This window comes from Phacochoerus africanus, chromosome 2 (assembly GCF_016906955.1).
Source record: "Phacochoerus africanus isolate WHEZ1 chromosome 2, ROS_Pafr_v1, whole genome shotgun sequence".
Classification (NCBI taxonomy): Eukaryota; Metazoa; Chordata; class Mammalia; order Artiodactyla; family Suidae; genus Phacochoerus; species Phacochoerus africanus.
In genome coordinates, this window is record NC_062545.1 from 20,740,935 (window position 1) to 20,760,736 (window position 19,802).

A 19,802-nucleotide genomic window follows, 5' to 3' on the forward strand; every position below is an offset into this window, starting at 1 on the left:
TTCAATTAACTAATTAATGGGGGAAAAAACCAAATGAAAGCAGAAACAAAGGCTACAGGCACTAGTCCTTTAGTTTGTTTGTTATGGAGTTAAACGCGCTAAGAAAATATCTGCATGCTTGAGCTTGATGTTTGCAAAATGAAAACATTAGCATTGTTAGGCATATACCACAAAGACATTGTTAGTATTTTTTTTCAAAGTCATTAAAATAGTAACTGAAATGCTAAAATGACACAACAGAAGAGGAAAATAAAGAGGAGTATAATTTTTACACTTTTCCTCTTTATCAGCTTCCTCCCTAGTTCAGAAGGGAAATTTTTAAATGAAATGCTACCAATGAGAATAAAAAAATAAAAACAAAAAAGGTTGAAAAATAAAGGTCACTTAAGTGACATTAAGTCAGAAAGACAAATATCATATGATAGCACATATACGCAGAATCTAAAATACGGCCCAAATGATCCTATCTATAAAACAGAAACAGATCACGGACATGGAGAGCAGACTTGTGGTTGCCAAGGGGAAGGGGAGAGGGATTGGGATGGATGGGGAGTTTGGGGTTGGTAGATGCAGGCTATTACATTTAGAATGGATAAGCAGTGAGGTCCTACTGCACAGCACAGGGAACTATGTCCAATCTCTTAGGTTAGACCATGATGGAAGAGAGTATGAAAAAAAAATGTATATATATGTATGACTGGGTCACTTTGCTGTACAGCAGAAACTGAAGTAAATCAACCATACTTTAATAAAGAATAAAAGATATATATATAAAGGTTACTTTCAGGGAAGGAAGCAAGATTAAGAGAGGATAAATCAAGTTGACTGAACCAAATCTCTGAACCTCATACTAGTGTACAGGCTCAAAGGATAAGGCTACCATTACTTTTCACCTAAGTTCAAGAATTTGGGAGTGACTGCTGCTACAATATTCACTTTAAGAATGCAGAGGTTAAGCCTGTTTAATATCAGGCCACAGGACACAACCCCACTGTGAGTATCTCCACTAATGATAGTTAATTGAAATTGACCAAACTGAACTATAGATAAACGCTAAAGAAGAACATTCATTTTTCTTAATCAGGTAAGACAATAAACAATCACTACTGAAGAAGTAAAACAGAAATGATGAAAGTTTCAAAATTTACAATAAAAATAATTGAAAAAGCAATGCAAGATAAGTTAAAGTTCTGGAATATAAGCAGTTTTCAGAATAGTCAAGGGCTTCACAAACTCAGTCTTTGGTATACACCCTATTTATATAACCCCTTGTAAACTAGGTGCATTTCACATGTCCAGCAAGCCATTATTAATAAGTTAATGAACAATAATTAGAAAGACAGTGTCACTTCCAAAGAAGAGAGTAACGTTCGCTGGCTAGAGAAATCTGTATGTGTGGCTCTCACATGAAATTAATTTTTTAAAATACTATACTTTTCCTTTCCAGGATGGTTAGACTTCTGCTTAGGCAGAAAACACTTAAATGCAATGTAAATTCGGCAACTATGATTTTACTAACTGCCATGATCTGAATGTGTCCGTCCTCCAGATTCCTATGTTGAGTCTTCATGCCCAATGCAAAGGTATTAATTAGAAGGCTGGTCAGCCTTTGAGAGATGATTAAGTCATGAGCATGGAACTTTCATGAGCGAGACTAATGTCCTTATAAAAGAGGCCTGAGAGAGCACTCTTACCTCTTCTGCCAAATGAGGAAGAGGGTCCCCACCTGACTGTGCTGGCACCCTGATCTCAGACTTCCAGTCTTCAGAAATATGAAAAGTACATTCCATAGTTTACAAGCTACTCAACCTGCAGTGTTTCGTCATAGCAGCTTGAACAGACAAAGACACTAACCAAGAAAATAGCATTTCCTAAAAGTTGCATCTGGTAGTAAACATTTAGACGATACCGCATTCAATAAATCAGATAACCAACTATTTTATGCTTTTTTTTTTTCTTTTTCGGCCCCACCTGTGGCATATGGAAGTCCTGGGCCAGGGATCACATCCAAGCTGTGCAACCTATGCCACAACTGGGGCAACACCAGACTCTAACACACTGTGCTGGGCTGGGGATTCAATCCCCGCCTCAGCAGCAAACCGAACCACCAGAGAGACAACGCCAGATCCTTAACCCACTGCACCACCCCGGGAACCCCCTAACTATTTTATCATGAATGTAAGTAGAGATTATTCAAAATGACTACAAACAACTGACAAGGACGCAAGCTTTGGCTAACTTCGTCACAGACAGTTCCGTAAAACAGACTGAAGGGCAATGGATTTATAAGAAAGACAGAATAAGCAGAGCAGATGATGATCATTTCAGGTACATATTATGTATGAGGAACTTTCATACCTCAATTTTGATCCTCACAATAATCTTACCCATTAGCTACGTTCTCTACTTTACAACCAAGGAATTGAGACTCAGTGAGTTGAAACAACTTGGCCAAGGTTCACATAGACGGCAAGAGAAAAAGCTGGGATGTTAATCAAAGATTGCCAGTTGCCGTAGCCAGTGTGCTTTCTGTTCTGCCTGCATAAACCGAGAAATTCCTTAAAGCAGAAGGCAAAAGATGGCTTCCGGGGGATAAAGGCAAAGAGAAAAATACACAGTAACTAATGATCTATATTTTTTTATAACATAAAGTTATACTGTCTCATTTCCTTCAAAATATTTCAGCATAAATATGTGTGTGTGTGTGTGTGTGTGTGTACATACACATATACATGAATATATGCACTCCAGGGTTAAAATAACATATTTCAGACCTAAATGAGGCATCTACACTCCAAAATTTACTACAAGCACTTTCTTCAACTATTACTATTTCCAAGTGCATTACAAAATTTGTTAACTGGCATTAGAAGATGTGAGAAAAAATTTTTCACTAGTAAAAAGAGTAGTGGTCAAGATATGTCAATTTGTTTAAAATGTTAGAAACAGACCTGTTGTTTACAGAATCCCAAAATATTGGGAACCGGTTGTTTAAGGATTATGAATTTTTTGTACATTAGAAATCTATTATTATGAATGTATCTAAATGACATATTACCCCCACCTATGGTCTGAGGTGGCAAACACAATATTTCTGCAGCTAGGAACAAGGCTATTCACAACTAAGCAGGATAAATAAACACTATAATAAATAGCTTCATGTCAATTCAAAGCTTCCTGTTATCAGAACATACTGGATTTTGGCATTATAGATAAGGGATTCTGGGCCTGTAACTGAATGGCCAAATTACTTAGTCCAATCGCAATTCAGACAAAACATTTCCTTTGAAAGCTGATATTAAGCTTCATACATTAGGCTGCAATAATAGTGTTCCATGCACAATATAATAACCCTTCACCTCTCCAGAATTTGGCTGACAATGATGTATATTCAGAATATGGCTGGGAGAAAAGAGAAGAGCCATTGGATAAGGCCTCCAAGGTGCCAACACAGCAGGCACCATAGCCACATATTGGAGGGGGTTACATTTACTCACAGCAGAGGCCCCCATATATCATTAATCAGATCTGCTTTCTAAACTCAACACAGATACAGAGATCCCAGACGTGGGTACACAGAGCCGTCGTCATCAATAGCAGAAGTTCTGATGGCAAAGAAGAAAAACAAAACTATCTTCTTTTTTTCTTTTTTTGTCTTTTTGCCATTTCTTGGGCCACTCTCGCGACATATAGAGGTTCCCAGGTTAGGGGTCTAATCAGAACTGTAGCCCCCGGCCTCATGGTTCCTAGTTGGATTCATTAACCACTGTGCCATGACGGAACTCCCAAAACAAAACTATCTTTTAAAGATAAGAGCCTGACTGCACAGTCAGAAAGGCTTGGATTTCCATCTCTGCTCTGCTCCCAATGAGCTGTGTGATCCCGGGTGTTCCTGAACTTCTCTCTGCTTCAGTTTATTCACTGACGTAGTGCTGATGAAAATGCCACCTGTCTCCTATGGTTGTTGTGAGAATTAAAGAAAATAATGCAAGTGAAGAGCTTAGCACAGACCCTGACAAGGAAGAGATGCCCAATAAAATTTATATGCTAAAAATAAAGCACAAAAATCTCACAAAGCACAGCGGGCTGAATAAATTTACTACCAATTCTTTAGAGTATGGAGAGTGTTGTCATAATTTAGCAGAGAAAAATACTGTCCTGGCTCTGCAATGTGACTTTGAACATGTCATTTAACTTCTGTGTGCCTGAGAGCATTAGAGTAAGTCAGGCATTCCCAGTGGAGAGGTGAAGGGTTCTTTGGTGGGGCTGGGTGTGAGAGGGGAGTGGAAAAAATTCACTGGTTTTATGCATAAAGCATAACTATAAAGTATAGAAGCTGGTACAGTCTACCCACTGTATTAAAATATCCTGGGGTCAGAAATCTAAAAAAGGCTACTTAGAGGGTTGATAATGTAAAAAAGATTGAGAAACACTGGTTTAAACAAACTGTAGGGCCACCTACAACCCTTACAGTTGATTGATTATATCTTCATAACAACAATGCCAAGAATTCAAAAAATGTTTAATATAGGTTCAGATACTTTGTTTAAGAAGGGAAGACCTACGTATTCTTAAAAGATCTCCAATTAAACAGCTAAAAATTGGAGTTCCCATCGTGGCGCTGTGGTTAACGAATCCGACTAGGAACCATGAGGTTGCGGGTTCGGTCCCTGCGCTTGCTCAGTGGGTTAACGATCCGGCGTTGCCCTGAGCTGTGGTGTAGGTTGCAGACGCGGCTCGGATCTTGCGTTGCTGTGGCTCTGGCGTAGGCCAGAGACTACAGCTCCGATTGGACCCCTAGCCTGGGCACCTCCATATGCTGTGGGAGTGGCCCAAGAAATAGCAAAAAGACAAAAAAAAAAAAAAGCTAAAAATTGGTTATCACTGTATTTAAAAGAGGAAATCCTGGCAATATGTAGAAACCCTAGGTATCACTCATGACAGGATTTTGTGAGCTACAATTTTGTTTTATTTTCTCTGCTTTATAGACATTAATATACCTAAACCATGTCTAAATATTAGCATGTTTACTTATTTCTCAAAAAAAGGGCAGAAAGAAAATAGAATAAAGACAACGACTTGTAACTGCCATAAAATTAGAACACCGTGGTCGTCTTAGCTATGATAAATGAAAGATCACCTTGGAATATAATTCATTTTTAATTGCCTCTTCCATCTAATCTAACTACTGCTGTAGGCTGTCTTGAAATATTTACAAAGTGAAAGCAGAAAAAGAACTGGCGTTACTAAATAAAGCAGGCCACACATTCCTAAGTGATCAATTTTTATGATATTATTTACAATAAAACTAAGTCATAATTCTTATCTATGGAATCTCTGGAAACATAAAGTATGCTAAGGACGATCTCAGTGCTGAGGCTGGGTTTTTTAATTGAGATATAATGGACATATAACATTGTATTTGTTCCAGGTGTACAACCCAATGATTTGATGTAGGTATATACTGCAAAATGATTAGCACAGTAGTTAGCATCCATCACTTCACATGGCTACACATTTTTTTTTTTATGATGAGAATTAAGATCTATTTAGCAACTTTCAAACACACAAAAATAACACAGTATTGTTAACTATAGTCACCATGTTGTATGTCGCATTCCCAGAATTTATTTATCTTGTAACTAGAAGTTTGTACTCTAAAGGGGTATTCCCCCCTCCTTTTTTTCTTTTTCTTTTTAGGGCCACACCTGCAGCATGTGGAAGTTCCTAGTCCAAGGGTCAGGTCAGAGCAGCAGCTACCAGCTTATACCACAGCCACAGCAACACTGGGTCCAAGCCACACCTGGGATCTACACCACAGCCTCCACCAACACCGAACCTTAACCCACTGAGCAAGGCCAGGGACTGAACTCACATCCTCACGAACACTATGCCCAGTTCTTAACCTGCTGAGCCACAACAGGAACTCCCTCTAAAGATGTTTTTAATTCTTCCTCTTCCCTGCCTTAGTTTTGGGATTCTTACTCTATCCAACAGAAAAAGAGTTGCACTAAAATGCTAGAAAGATCAGTATTGTAACTATATTCTGCTCTAACCACTTTGAAGTTTTGTATTTGCTACCCTTGTCTTTATTTTCTCCAGAATCTAGGAATAGGCAATAAGATATTCTCGTTCATGTCCTGCTCACAATTCTTTGCTTTGAGTCTTCTGAAAATTTACATTAGAGATTCTAACTAAAAATGACATTCTAAAAATGTATAAAGTACTTTCATATCAAACTGTTATTAAATGCGTGGCTGTACTTTATTGCTAGTAATATACATCATAAAGTAAAATAAATGTGTTTTTGGTATCAAATTAGCTTTCAGGCAGTTGCATATGAATATATAAGATGTGTGTGAAACTATAATTTCATTTAGACACAGGTATTCCCACAGTACTATGCAGGAAGTAAACACTTTTTTCTTTCCTGATGATGAATATAAATATGCAGTCTTAAAGAGATGCTAACCACTATTTATAGTGCCTCAAATTCTAGGTGTTCAAATGACAGAAAAATTTCTCTTATAATCACATACGCTATTTTGGTCTGTTCCAAATATACTGACTAGACAGTCATGGAGAGTAAAAAATTAGTTGAAACCCAACACACACATGGTGCATTTCAGGAGTCTACAGTGGATCCATGTGTTCCCAGCCTCAACCAAGGATGACCTGGCCAAATAGCACACTTCTTTAATTACCAATAGGAAGAGTATTACCCTGATGTCTCTGTAAATACCCAAGTAATCCTTACCATTAGAGTACTGCAAGAAATGCCGAGAGGCATAAGAAAATCAGAACACACAGAAAGATCATTGTCAGGGTTTAGACTTATTCAAGGACAAACTCTACTGAAGAAATTCGAGTAGCTAATGTACAAATATATATCCTACACTAAGTGTGATACTACTAACTCAGAACAATATAAACATTTAAAATAATAATAAAATGTACTTGTACCAGTCACATGTTCAGCATGCTTCCATAAGAAAGTCAGAGCAATCAAATTACCAACTTGACAAGACACATATACCTTCCAGGGCCTTAGTGTTACCTTTGTTTTAAATTGATCCATGATGTTTTTAGGTACTCAGTGGTTTCTTTCACATTCCTTGTGTCATCATTGCCATACTCCTCTAGCAATTTTTGCAGGACGTTATTGAATGCCATTATGACACCATCACCAGGACCCAATTCTTGAAGCAACATCTAAGGTGAAATTTCATGTGTAATTGTTAGACTGGATCACTCAGGAACAAGCACTCCCAAAACATTGGTCCTTCCAGTAGGCTTTAACTTGTATTAGATACAGATATCAAAAGAAGAAAACAAATTATAAAAAAAAAAATGCTTGCCTTTAAGCTCAAACAAAAATAATTCTGGAGGGGAAAGGCGATCAGGTACGTAGCAGATGATGTTAAAGGATTATTACCTTTTCCTCTTTGATATATTTTCCTCCCTCAAACCATTTGTACTTTTCATGCCTTCTGCTATACATCTGATCCTTGCAGGCATATACATCTTATCGGAATAAACTTACTATAGTTTCTTGATACGTATATAGAGAAATCAAAAGGGAAACAATATGGAAGTTTTCCACCTCCTGTCTCTGGATCACTGTGTATGTTTTCAAAGTCAGCTGCTTGGCGGATCCAGGAATCAAGCAAGGTTTACCAAGAGTTGCCTGAATAAACTAAATTGTTGCTGTGTGTCCACGGGCATTGATTCCTCAGTACACTTTTTCCATCTCTGAGATCCCCTCAATCAAGACACTCCCCGTGAAATCTAATGACTAATGAACGTTCCCGTAATGATTTCTGCAGTCACTGGCAAAAAGAGAAAAAAAAAAAAAATCCACCCTAATGTTCCAGAAGAATAAAACCATATTGCTGATTAGAAAAAAAAATCTTCTGAATATGATGATTAAAACACTGATAGCACTTTTAATTGTATTCCTCTGGTGAAATGTCCAGGGCCTTTGCTGATGATTACTTTTGAGACTTTTGGTGACAATAAATCAGCAGATGGCATACACACAGAAAATGATCCAGGAGGCCAAGTTATATGAAGGGCAAATACATGTTACACCACTCTATAACCTAACAACCATAACAACCAATCCAAGAGTATTACTGTCAATGACTGTCGAGAAATTTAAAATAGCACTTTAACCTTCAGGTTAGACCTGGGAGGGAGTAAAAGGAGGGGTCCTGGAATCCTAAAAACGTTTTCTTTCTAGTTTGCTGGTTCATGGGTGAGCTCTATTTGCAAAGAGTCAGTGAGCTGTAAGTCTAGGGTACGCATACATTCCTATTTGTGAGGTCTCCAGAAATTTTTCAAAAAGCTTCCTGGTCAAATTCTTTTATATAGATTTCAGTATGGAATCTAAGCACCTGGGAAACCATTATGACAAGAGTCCTAAAAATTACCGCTAATAATAGGAAAAAAAAAGCACAACTCACAAATTGATAATGCCAGAAAGTATCTAAGGAGTCTTACTTGATTATCAGAAACTTGTTTGATCAGTGGATCCCTGCGGGCTTGCTGAAGCATATAGAGGCGAGCCTCGTATTTTCTCATGAGCTCCTCGGTCTCCTCCCGGTGGTCGTCCCATTGAAGACTGTCAATGATCATGTCCTCCAGCTGCTGCTGTCTTAACTCCACACCATGCTGGGTGCTGTCCCACTGGTTCTTCACCTTTTCCACTGGAGGAGGCATTGCATAAAAAAATAATCCCAGAAAGTAATTCTCAGGAAAGGCACATATGTCACAAATAAGGTCAAATACAGAAAAGAGAAAGGAGGCAAGGTGGAAACATTTTAAAGGAATTTTTTTACATGTCTGCCACACTATACAACTGATAGATTTGTGAAACCAATCTTGAAGAAAAAATCTTGAAATAAACTCTTTTTTAAATGCATTAAAATATCTCACAATAGGAGTTCCCGTAGTGGCTAAGTGGTTAAGGAATCCGACGAAGAACCATGAGGCTGCGGGTTCGATCCCTGGCCTTGCTCAGTGGGTTAAGGATCTGGCATTGCCGTGAGCTGTGGTGTAGGTTGCAGACGTGGCTTGGATCCCGCGTTGCTGTGGCTGTGGTGTAGGCCGGCGGCTACAGCTCTGATTCAACCCCTAGCCTGGGAACCTCCACATGCCTCGGGAGCGGCCCAAGAAACGGCAAAACACACACACACACACACACACACACACACACACACACAAAAATCTCACAACAAAAAACAGCTACTATTGGAGTTCCTGCTATGGCACAGCGGGTTAAGGATCTGGTGTTGCCTCTGCAGTGGCTTGGGGGGCTGCTGAGGCATGGGTTCAATCCCCAGCCAGGTGTCTTAGGTTAAGGATCTGGCATTGCTGCAGTTGTGGCATAGTTTGCAGCTGCATCTCAGATTTGATCCCTGGCCCCAGAACTTCTATATCCTGTGACTGTGACCAAAAAAGAAAAAAGATCTACAATTATAAGCTCATAAGCCAAAAACTTATAAGGTAGATAAATTCCTAGCTAACTTATATTTATTGAACCTGGTTTGAAGAAGGTAGCTTTTATGATAGAACTTTATAACCATAGATAAAGTCACTTGCTATCCTCAAAGGAGATGCTCTTAGGTGGTCTTGATTTTAAAAGAAAGCAAACTATTTAAGAACACTTTCAACATTAGTTCTACTGCAGCATGAAACCTTTCTAAAAGGAAGTATTTTTATATATTGAAGAGAAATTAGATTCAAGTTCTATGCATCTGATAGTTTTTTTATTATAAAAAATCCATATTGACTCTTTACCTCTCTCTTTTTTATTGTTTGTTTCCTTTGTTCATTCTTTCTTTCTGTCTCTTTCTCTTCTCCTTTTCTCTCTCCTACTTTCTCTCCTCTTCCGTTTTTTTGGTTTTTTTTTCCTTTTTAGATTACACACACGGCACATGGAGGTTTCCAGGCTAGGGGTCAAATCAGAGCGGCAGCTGCCAGCTTGCACCAGCCAGGCAACACAGGATCCAAGCCACATGGGCAACCTATGTTGCAACTTACAGCAACGCCAGATCCTTAACCCACTGAGCCAGGCCAGGGATTGAACCTGCATCCTCACAGAGACAACTTCAGGTTCTTAACCCTCTGGGCCACAACGGGAACACCCTCTCCTTTTCTACTGTTAACATGGACTTAAAGAAAAAGACATCTAAGGAAACTTAAACTCTTGATTAATTACTTCAGGGGCAGTTCATGATTTGAACTGAAGGTACTAGAAAGCAATAGCTTTAAATATCTTCCATAACCCATTGGTAATGACTAGGTAGAAAGTTAGAAACAAACTCCAGAAGACTGATTATATGCTAGAAAGACAAAAAGTTTTCCTTGCTTAGTTAAACACAAAGCAAGGAAAACTTGACTAAAAAATAACATTGCAGCTAAGTCATAATGAGAAATTTTAGCGAAATTCTTCAAATAAATATGGTTATAGTAAACCATAAGAGCCATCAATGGAAGACTGTTTAGAAAAATGTAAATTATACATATGTGTAAAAATTCTAAAAACACTGTTCAATGAGATTATTATCTCAGTTTTGACAGTTTAGATAAAGTTTTTATCTTAGAGACTGGACAACTTATTCCTAAATGTTCTTCTTGTCAGTTACAGAGGTAGGTAAAATACTTATGACCAATTCTATAACTAATAGAATCCTTTAATACTAAACAAATGAAACTAAAGACATCGAGACAGAAAATATCTAAAGTTTATTATAAAAAAAACAAGCAAATCATCCTATTTATTGGGAATAAATGCTAAAAGCAGGCTACTCTAGGTGGTACCCTCTCCTGAGAGTGTTTTTTCATATAACGAATAGTGATAAAGACCACGCAGCCCCTATACCAGAAAAAAAATGGAGGGAAAACAAAAAGAAGGTGTTAAATTGGAAAAGGAAGAAATTCAGAAGGAAACCTTAAACTTTGAGCAGAGAGATGGTGGACAAAACAAAAGATGGTAGAAAAAGCAAGATGGAGACACCTTGGTGCACAGTTTGGGGTCACCAAAGCCAAGAAGCTCCTTTTCACAGGGTGAGAAACAAGGTTACTCCTGAGTCCCTAACAGGCACAAGTAATCCATCAATGACTAAAAAGAGGGAGAAAGAGGGAAAACGGCTTATTTAGGAAACATAAACCAACGCTGGGAGACACTAAACATTCTCTGCTAACTCATCTCTTCCAATCACCTTGTTACTGCCACATGTATTTTCAAATCAAAACACTTTTTACAGGGGGAATAGCTGACTTCCCTTCAGAGATTTTAGACAAGGTCATAAAATGCCTTCTAGTTTATATTCTGTCACAAATATTTATTAAGTGCCTAATTTGTACTGGGCACTGTGGGAGGCCTCGGGGCCAAAAGGTGAGTATTTACAATCTATGGAGGAGAGAGAGAATTAACGGTGAGATTGACAATGAAATTACGGGGGAAAAGGCCATGGCGGGAACTAAAGATAGAAAATTCAGTTCACCAGGGACGAGAAGAGGGTGGGAAAGACTTCACAGAAGGGGTGACATTTTAGCTGCTGAGTAGAATTGCACCTGGGGAGAGAAGGCCAAGAAAAAAAAATTAATGTGAATAAAGGTAAGGAGACTAAGAAATGTCAGGACGATTTAAGGAATACGTATAGTACAGAATAGCTACAGACAGGACTGAGGGCTAAAGAGAGAAAGGAAAGGATGGAAGCAGACAGTGAGTGTCCCTATGTGACATTCTTGAGGATTTTGTCTTTGTTTGGCATGTCAGACCAAATTTAATGGAAGCTTTACAGCCAGAGCGCAAGTTTCAAACAGGGATCTTTGCTGTTGCTGTTTTATATTTAATTTTTGTTTTGTCCTGTTTTGTATTTAACTGAAGTACTTCCAAATTAGTGCCAGGCACACAGGTACCTAGTAGTTGCTCAATAAATATGTTTGGAGTAAATTTTGAGAAGATGAGTTAATACATGACGAGATTTGGTTTCAGTGACTATAAGAGAAGAATGGATTTGCAGTCCTTTGGGTTTCTCTTAACCTTCCTGGTTTTGTTTCCTTTAAAGAAATCCTAACTTTTGGAGTTCCCGTCGTGGCGCAGTGGTTAACGAATCCGACCAGGAACCATGAGGTTGCGGATTCGATCCCTGGCCTCGCTCAGTGGGTTAAGGATCCGGCGGATTCGATCCCTGGCCTCGCTCAGTGGGTTAAGGATCCGGCGTTGCCGTGAGCTGTGGTGTAGGTTGCAGATGCGGCTCGGATCCCATGTTGCTGTGGCTGTGGTGTAGGCTGGTGGCTACAGCTCTGATTAAACCCCTAGCCTGGGAACCTCCATATGCTGTGGGAGCAGCCCAAGAAATGGCAAAAAGACAAAAAAAAAAAAAAAAAGAAAGAAAAAAAAGAAATCCTAACTTGAAAGTAAAAAAGTCAATGAATCAGTAGTTACTTAAAATTAATGATGTTAATACTTTAAAGAACTCATAACGGGATTATGACAATGTTCACACAAAACAAGGGAAAGCTGTTTTATTATCAGATAGAGTTATCAAATATCAAATAATCAAATAATATTAATTTCTGATGAGTAATCTTCAGAAATAGGTATGTTACCATTGTCAGGGAAACTGAATGATGATATGCAATTTTTAAAAAACTTACATTTTTCTGTGATGGCTGTTCTCACGTCTGAACTAGAAGCTTTATTTTTCAAATTCTGTGCCAGTGTAAAAACATAATCAAGCTGAGGATGGCGCTGTTCTAAGTCAGCCTTTGTGATCTGTTAAGACAAGGTGATTGTTAAGAGAAGTTAATGAACCCTATGTTAAGAACACTAGCAAAGCAAAACAGGTGCACTGATATCAAAGTTGTTTTCCTTCGATAAGGGATAGTGAGGCATCAGTGATGCAGCAGAGTTGGAATCAGAGGTCCTAGGTTCAAATCTCAGCTAACCCACTTAACACCTGGATCCCCAGGCAAGGCACTTTACTTCTCTGTGTTTTTGTTTTCACAAAAAGAAATACTAAAATTCTCACAGTACAGCTCTCTCAACTCTGAGGAGATTAATTGAAGAAAATCCCTTTGAAAACTAAGAAGTGCTTTCAAAACATTAGCAGTGATTTCTGCAGCTGATGCTTTGCACATCTGACCTACCTCAGATATGAACATCCACTGATGGCACCCCCAGGGATGGAGGGGAGGTATAAGAAAAATGCTAACAGGTGTAATTGCAAATTGAATAATCTTAGACATTGACAAACTGCTGCTCTAGAAAGTTTGTGCCTCTTAGTACTAATAAACATGGGAGAAAAGTTAGCAGTATCAAGAAAATGGTATATTTTATGCATGGAACTAATAAATTACCATAAAGATTAGAAGACACAATTTCCAGTTAAGTACAAATGGTGAGGCAAAGATTCGCTCCCAATTCTTCCCCAATTCTTCTTCGCTTTCAATTATTCCTATAGTGTCAAATATTATCTGTAAATGGCTTATTCACAACATCTAAGGCTGAATCCCAGAGAGACATTTGAGTGAATGCTGATCACTCCCTTCTAAAGGGCACAAGGACCTCTCCACATAACCTTTCCGGAACCAAATCATCACGCCCTCATCCACATTCCATTTCTTCTGGTCCTGATTTCCACTAACTGCAATAGCATCATCTTAGCCACTCAGAAAGGGCTTTTCTCCTTGTTTTAAGCATCTCTCGCACTATTCCCAGTCTTCTTACCAAAGCAGGGATTGTTATCATCAGTCTCCAGCCACAATTTTAAAAAGCAAAAGGGGAAAAGATGCATGCCAACTGCTTACAGAATAAAGGCCCAGAGGGCTTTGTGCGGTCTACAAGCTCCTCACAAAATGAACCTGAGTTCCCGCGAATGTCTTCCTTCCCATGACATGTCTTCATTACACAGTCGTTGACCCAACATCCTTCATACTTTCCACCTCGTATCGTTATTTTCCCTGCTCTCTACACCAAGAAGGCCATTTACTTGTCTCTAAATGTCAAAATCCCACATCCTCTGCCTTCCTTCACTGTGGATGGAATCCCCTTCCTCATCCTGGCTCCCCTCAAAGGTGGCTGAGACCCGCCCTGCAGCTTTTATTAGACTGTGCCCGGCCACACATATTTTTAGTATGGGCATAACATTGGTACCTACCTCACAACACTGTTAAAGTACATGAGATAACACACGTAAAATAGAAAAATACCTTGCACATGTTAAGCACTTAATAAGAGTTAGCAATAGCCATTATTACTATTTTACGGTTTATCTGATTTATTCTTTTCAGTATCCAAGACAAAACACAGCCCAGTGGCCAAAAACACTGAATATGAAAAAAGAATTTTATAAAGCGATAGAAGATGGCCCATGTATAGGAATGAAGTCATAATCAGGAGATTCTGACTTATGATGCCAGCTAATAATTAAACAAATAAGCTCATGATGAAATATAAGTTGAAAAGGCACTTCAGGAAACTGCCCTACATTATACAAGGCATTAAATGTAACACTAGTTCACATTTATATTGATGTGGCTGGATTTCTACATCAATTTTAGATCACAAAAACATACTGTGTCTACAACCCAACGTTGTGAAACCTGTTCTTACCAAAACAGCATCAATGCCAGAAAAGCTTTACTCACCCCAGCTAGCCCAGGATGGCTGTTTGACAGATCAAGAGTTTTTTTCAAAGCTCATTCTGAGTTTACGACAAACAAAAGTGATCTAAACAGATGTCATCTACCCCTGTGTTGTGATGTTTCCATGACAAGCCTTTACACTAGGTACCTACTTTCATTCGGGAAATTGTCTTATTGATCTCTTCTACGTCCCCAACGGTGACAATGTTGGACTTCAGCATCTGGTCGATCAATGCCAGCCAGTCGGCTAGTTCAGTTATCGTTTTATCCAGATCAGCAGGAACTGAGATTTCTGCAGCACGAGGAGACTGAACAGGAATATCTGACGGAGATGATGCTAGCACCACCTTTTGGACACTTGTATGAACTGAAATAAAACATGCAGCAAAGTATTCATAAAACAGCAGGATAATTTGACTGGGGTGATGTAGTGGTGATGTGTGTATGCGTATTTATATAAAATTGGGTTTAAGTAAAAAAAAAAAAATGAAAGAGGTTTTTATTTTTTAATACTGAAATGGTATTTCCTGAAGTATCTGTATGACTTTTGTGGTCATAAAGCAAATTAAACACACAGTCTCACCATATTCTAGGGCAGCAATAACCCAAAAGTAACTAACACAAATATCAAGAGAATATAAAATAAAAAAATACAACAGTTTTTCCTGTCGTGGCTCAGTGGTTAACGAATCCGACTGGGAACCATGAGGTTGCGGGCTCGATCCATGGCCTTGCTCAGTGGGTTAAGGATCCAGCGTTGCTGTGAGCTGTGGTGTAGGTTGCAGGTGCAGCTCGGATTCTGCATTGCTGTGGCTCTGGCGTAGGCTGGTGGCTCCAGCTCCGATTCGACCCCTAGCCTGGGAACTTCCATGTGCCACGGATGCGGCCTAAGAAATGGCAAAAAGACAAAAAAAAACAAAACAAAAAAAACACAAAAAACCACAAAAAAAACAACAACCATGACAAAATTAGGAGTGTTATTTTATTTTGTCAAGATGTTTTTGCTTTCATTATAAAGCCAATTTACTCTTATTTTCTGTCCTTTTTCACTTAACTTTATAATGTGAGCATTATGCTTTTTTAAAAAAATTACTTTGGCTATACCCACGGTATGTGGAAGTTCCCAGGCCTGGGGTCGAACCTACACCACAGCAGTGACCTGAGCCTAGGCAGTGACAATCCACTGTGCCACAAGGGAACTCCCAAGCATTAGTTATTCTTAATAAACATCACTGCGAACACCTATGAAATAATCTCTGTACATATTCACTAACTTTTAGTTACCGCTTTTCTTACAAGCTGGATACTTTAGACTGCTCCTCAACCTTTACTTTAAAAAAGAACTTGCATGTATGGTCCACTAATATTTGACAAGTGAGTCAAGAATATGCAATGGAGAAAAGACAGTCTTCAATAAATGATATTAAGATAATTGGACATTCACATGTAAAAGATTAAATCTGGACCCATGTCTTCTTACACCACTCACAAAAACTAACTCAAAATGGATTAAAGACTTAAATGTAAAACCTGAAACCATGAAACTCCTGGAAAACTAAGGAATAAAGCTACTTGACGTAGGTCTTGGTATTGACCTTCAGAATACAACACCTAAAGAATATAACAGCATAAGCAACAAAATCAAAAGTGAACAACTGGGACTACATGAAACTAAAAAGTTAGATTCTATACAGCAACAGAAAACATCACAAAGTGAAAAGACAACCTGCACAGAATGGGGAAAAAAAATCTGCAAACCATATATCTGATACAGGGTTTATATACACACACATACATATACACATATGCATATAATTAAGACATAAAAAATAAGGAAAACCTATCATTTGAGACAACAAGGATGGACCTTGAAGGCATTATGCCAAGTAAAGTAAATCAGACAAAGACAAATACTGTATGATCTCATATGTGGAACCTAAGGAAAAAAAATTCATTGAAAAAGAACACAGTTTTCAGGTCTTTTTCAGACCTATAGTTACCAGAGGTGAAGGGTGGAGGGAGGGGAGATTGGAAAAAGGTAGTGAAAAGGTACCAACATCCAATTACAGGAGAAATAAGTACCCGGGGTAAAATGTAAAACATGAAAACTATAGTTAACACTGCTCTATAACATACAGGAAAATTGTTAAGAGAGTAAATCTGAAGAATTCTCATCATGAGGAGAAATTTTTTTATGCGTTTTTCTTTTTTTACTCTATTAGAAAATGGACGTTAGCCACATCTACCGTGGAAAATCATTTCATAATATACATAAATCAAAGCATCCTGCTGTCTGCCTTAAACCTATACAGTGATGTATATCAATTATTTCTCAATAAAACTGGAGGAAAAAAACAAGGTTTGAAGAAACCAGGTAATAGGGTATGCAAACCAAAGTTAGTCATAATAAGCTAAAAAAAATGGATTTCTGCTAGTGCCAGATGCTAAGCACGGTCTCTTACAGGCAGCAAAGAAAGGGGGAGGCACAAGAACCCCACGAACAGTGGCATCGTGACTAAGAAACACCTTCTGGCAGGATTCCAGTTGGCTCCCCTAATGAATATGTCTTGAATGTCCTTATTTTGGGGTACGTTTCTTGATCTTCACAGCTTCTAATACATGAATGTCATTCTTGGCTGTACATGTGCCGTATGTTCAACTTAGATGGATGACACACACTTAGAGACACTGGCTTTCTTCTGCCTTCTGCATGACTGAACCTTTTAAATTTCTGACTCAGTCCAGTTCTGCTCACCAACGGTTGGTACAGATTTTACAAGCAGACAAAGCACCGGCCCTTGGTTTCGATTTTACAAAACCCCGACTTATGCGGGGCAAGGATTTGATGTGGCATGCGTGCTACTCTGCTAATATAGGTCAAAGCTGATGAGTACTTGGCACAAGGGCTACCCCTCTGCCCTCCTTTCCTGCACTGCAGACGTTTCTAACAATCACACACATTGGTCTCAGTGATTTAAGATGCAGCTTCAGAATCCTTCCCCACACATTTCATAGAGCCAATCAAAAGAAATTGATAAATATGTTAAAACCTAGCTTCCATTCACGGCTCTCAGCGGCAAGAACATTAAGATATTTTCTTATAAACCATCAAAGTCATTTCAGATAATGTAGGTTTCCCCTTTCCTTCCCTAAATAGTAGGGTTTTGACCTAAACTATATATGTAATCACATTGCTTTTCTTGTGCCCATGTTCAGGGCTGGCCAGCCATATTAAATGTTTAGATATAACCTTCCAAGTTCGGAGAAAGTCTTCATAAACCAGGATCTCCCTCCATCAATACACTTAATTAACACTATTAATGAGTGGTTAGTCATTGTTTAACTTTACACTTTTCAAAATAACAAAAACAGCTTAGAAACCATTATTCTGAAAGCTTTAAAACAACATTCTTTTTTTTTTTGTCTTTCTGTCTTTTCTAGGGCCGCACTTGCGGCATATGGAGGTTCCCAGGCTAGGGGTCGAATCGGAGCTGTAGCCACCAGCCTACACCAGGGCCACAGCAACGCCAGATCCGAGCTGCATCTGCAACCTACACCACAGCTCACGGCAACGCCGGATCCTTAACCCACTGAGTGAGGACAGGGATCGAACCCACAACTTCATGGTTCCTAGTTGGATTCGTTAACCACTGAGCCATGACAGGAACTCCTAAAACAACCTTCTTATACCTCAGGGTTAACACCTGTCAGTTTTCAGATATGCTGTGATCAATGGATAGAAATTAACACAAGTACAGGTTTAGACACCTATCAAGGATATGTTTAAATTCCTATCACAACACTGAAAGTCACAGAATATAAAGAATAATAGTAAAGAAACTCAACAGAAGTGCTTTTGCTCTTAGTTTTGGCTTACTTGTCATATTCTAAATATGGCGTCTTGATATTCTTTTTAAAATTTCACTATCCCCTTAGCACACTTGTGCTCTTGTGTACACTGCCAACCTCAGTAGCAAAGTCTGTTACACTTCGCTACTCTTCCTCTAATATGCCATATAGTTCATTTATTTATTATGTGCATTTACTGATGAATCCCTGACACCGAGAACTATACCTGGCATATAGTAGGTACTCAATAAATATTTGTTGAATAAAAAAAAAAAAGAACTTGCAAACATAAAACAGCAAAAAACAAAAAAAAACACCTTGTAAGAAGTATCTTTTTGTATATTTTTTACATTTCTGATTGCCACTTTAGTAGAAATTTCTAGAAGTAGAATTACTGGGTCAAAAATATGAAAAAAAATAGGTATCTACTACTAATTGCCAAATTGTTTTCCTTAAAAGTTGGAAATTTGACTTCTACCAGGGCGTGTAGAATTGGTGAACACCCTGCATCCACACAAACAAAATTCTATCTCAATGGACAAACACACATCTTTCACTATTGCTTCATTTAATGTCCTTTTGGTTGCCAGTGAGGATAAACTGTCTTCATGTTTTTTAACCATATGATATAATTTATAACTGTCTGTGCTCTTTATCTGCTTCCTTACCAATTTGAATGAACTTTTTATATAGGAAAGATAAACCCTGTCATATTGCTGAAAACAATGTTTCTATTTTAGGATTTAATTTCTTTTCTTTTTAACATATACACATTAACAGAGTTGGGGTGATCAAATCCATAAATCTGTCTCAGGGGGTTGTTTCCCCAGAATTTACTCTTGTCTTCTCCAAAGATTTGATAAATGTTTTCTTCATATTTTTTGTTTGTTCGCTTTTGTCTCATTTTGTTTTTAACAATGGGAGTTTGGTTTATTTATTTAGATAGTTTTTTAGTTTTTACACAAGAGGGAGTGGATACCCACTTTAGCATACAGTATATTAAATAAGGCTAAAATAATTTTCTAAAAAATGTAGGCAAAATCAAAACTACTATGAGGTACCACCTCACACCTGTCAGAATGGCCATCATTAACAAGTCAACAAATAACAAATGCTGGAGAGGATGTGGAGAAAACTGAACCCTCCTACACTATTGGTGGGAATGTAAATACAACCACTATGGAAAACAGTATGGAGGTACCTCATAAATATAGAACTACCATATGACCCAGCAATCCCACTCTTGGGCATATATCTGGTCAAAACTTGCCTTCAAAAAGACACATGTACCCGCA

General features: G+C 38.3%; 1 protein-coding gene across 11 annotated transcripts in view; it reads right to left on the reverse strand.

The window, feature by feature from the left end:
• The window catches only part of UTRN (utrophin), a 537,684-nt gene that overhangs the window by 256,476 nt on the left and 261,406 nt on the right, over positions 1-19,802 (reverse strand). For all 11 annotated transcript variants that reach the window (XM_047770002.1, XM_047770001.1, XM_047770005.1 and 8 more), the window contains 4 exons: positions 14,811-15,025; positions 12,670-12,787; positions 8,503-8,708; positions 7,058-7,212 (listed from right to left, as the gene is read on the reverse strand). In XM_047770002.1, coding sequence (XP_047625958.1) covers positions 7,058-7,212; positions 8,503-8,708; positions 12,670-12,787; positions 14,811-15,025 — 694 coding nt within the window. The remainder of the gene's footprint in view (positions 1-7,057; positions 7,213-8,502; positions 8,709-12,669; positions 12,788-14,810; positions 15,026-19,802) is intronic.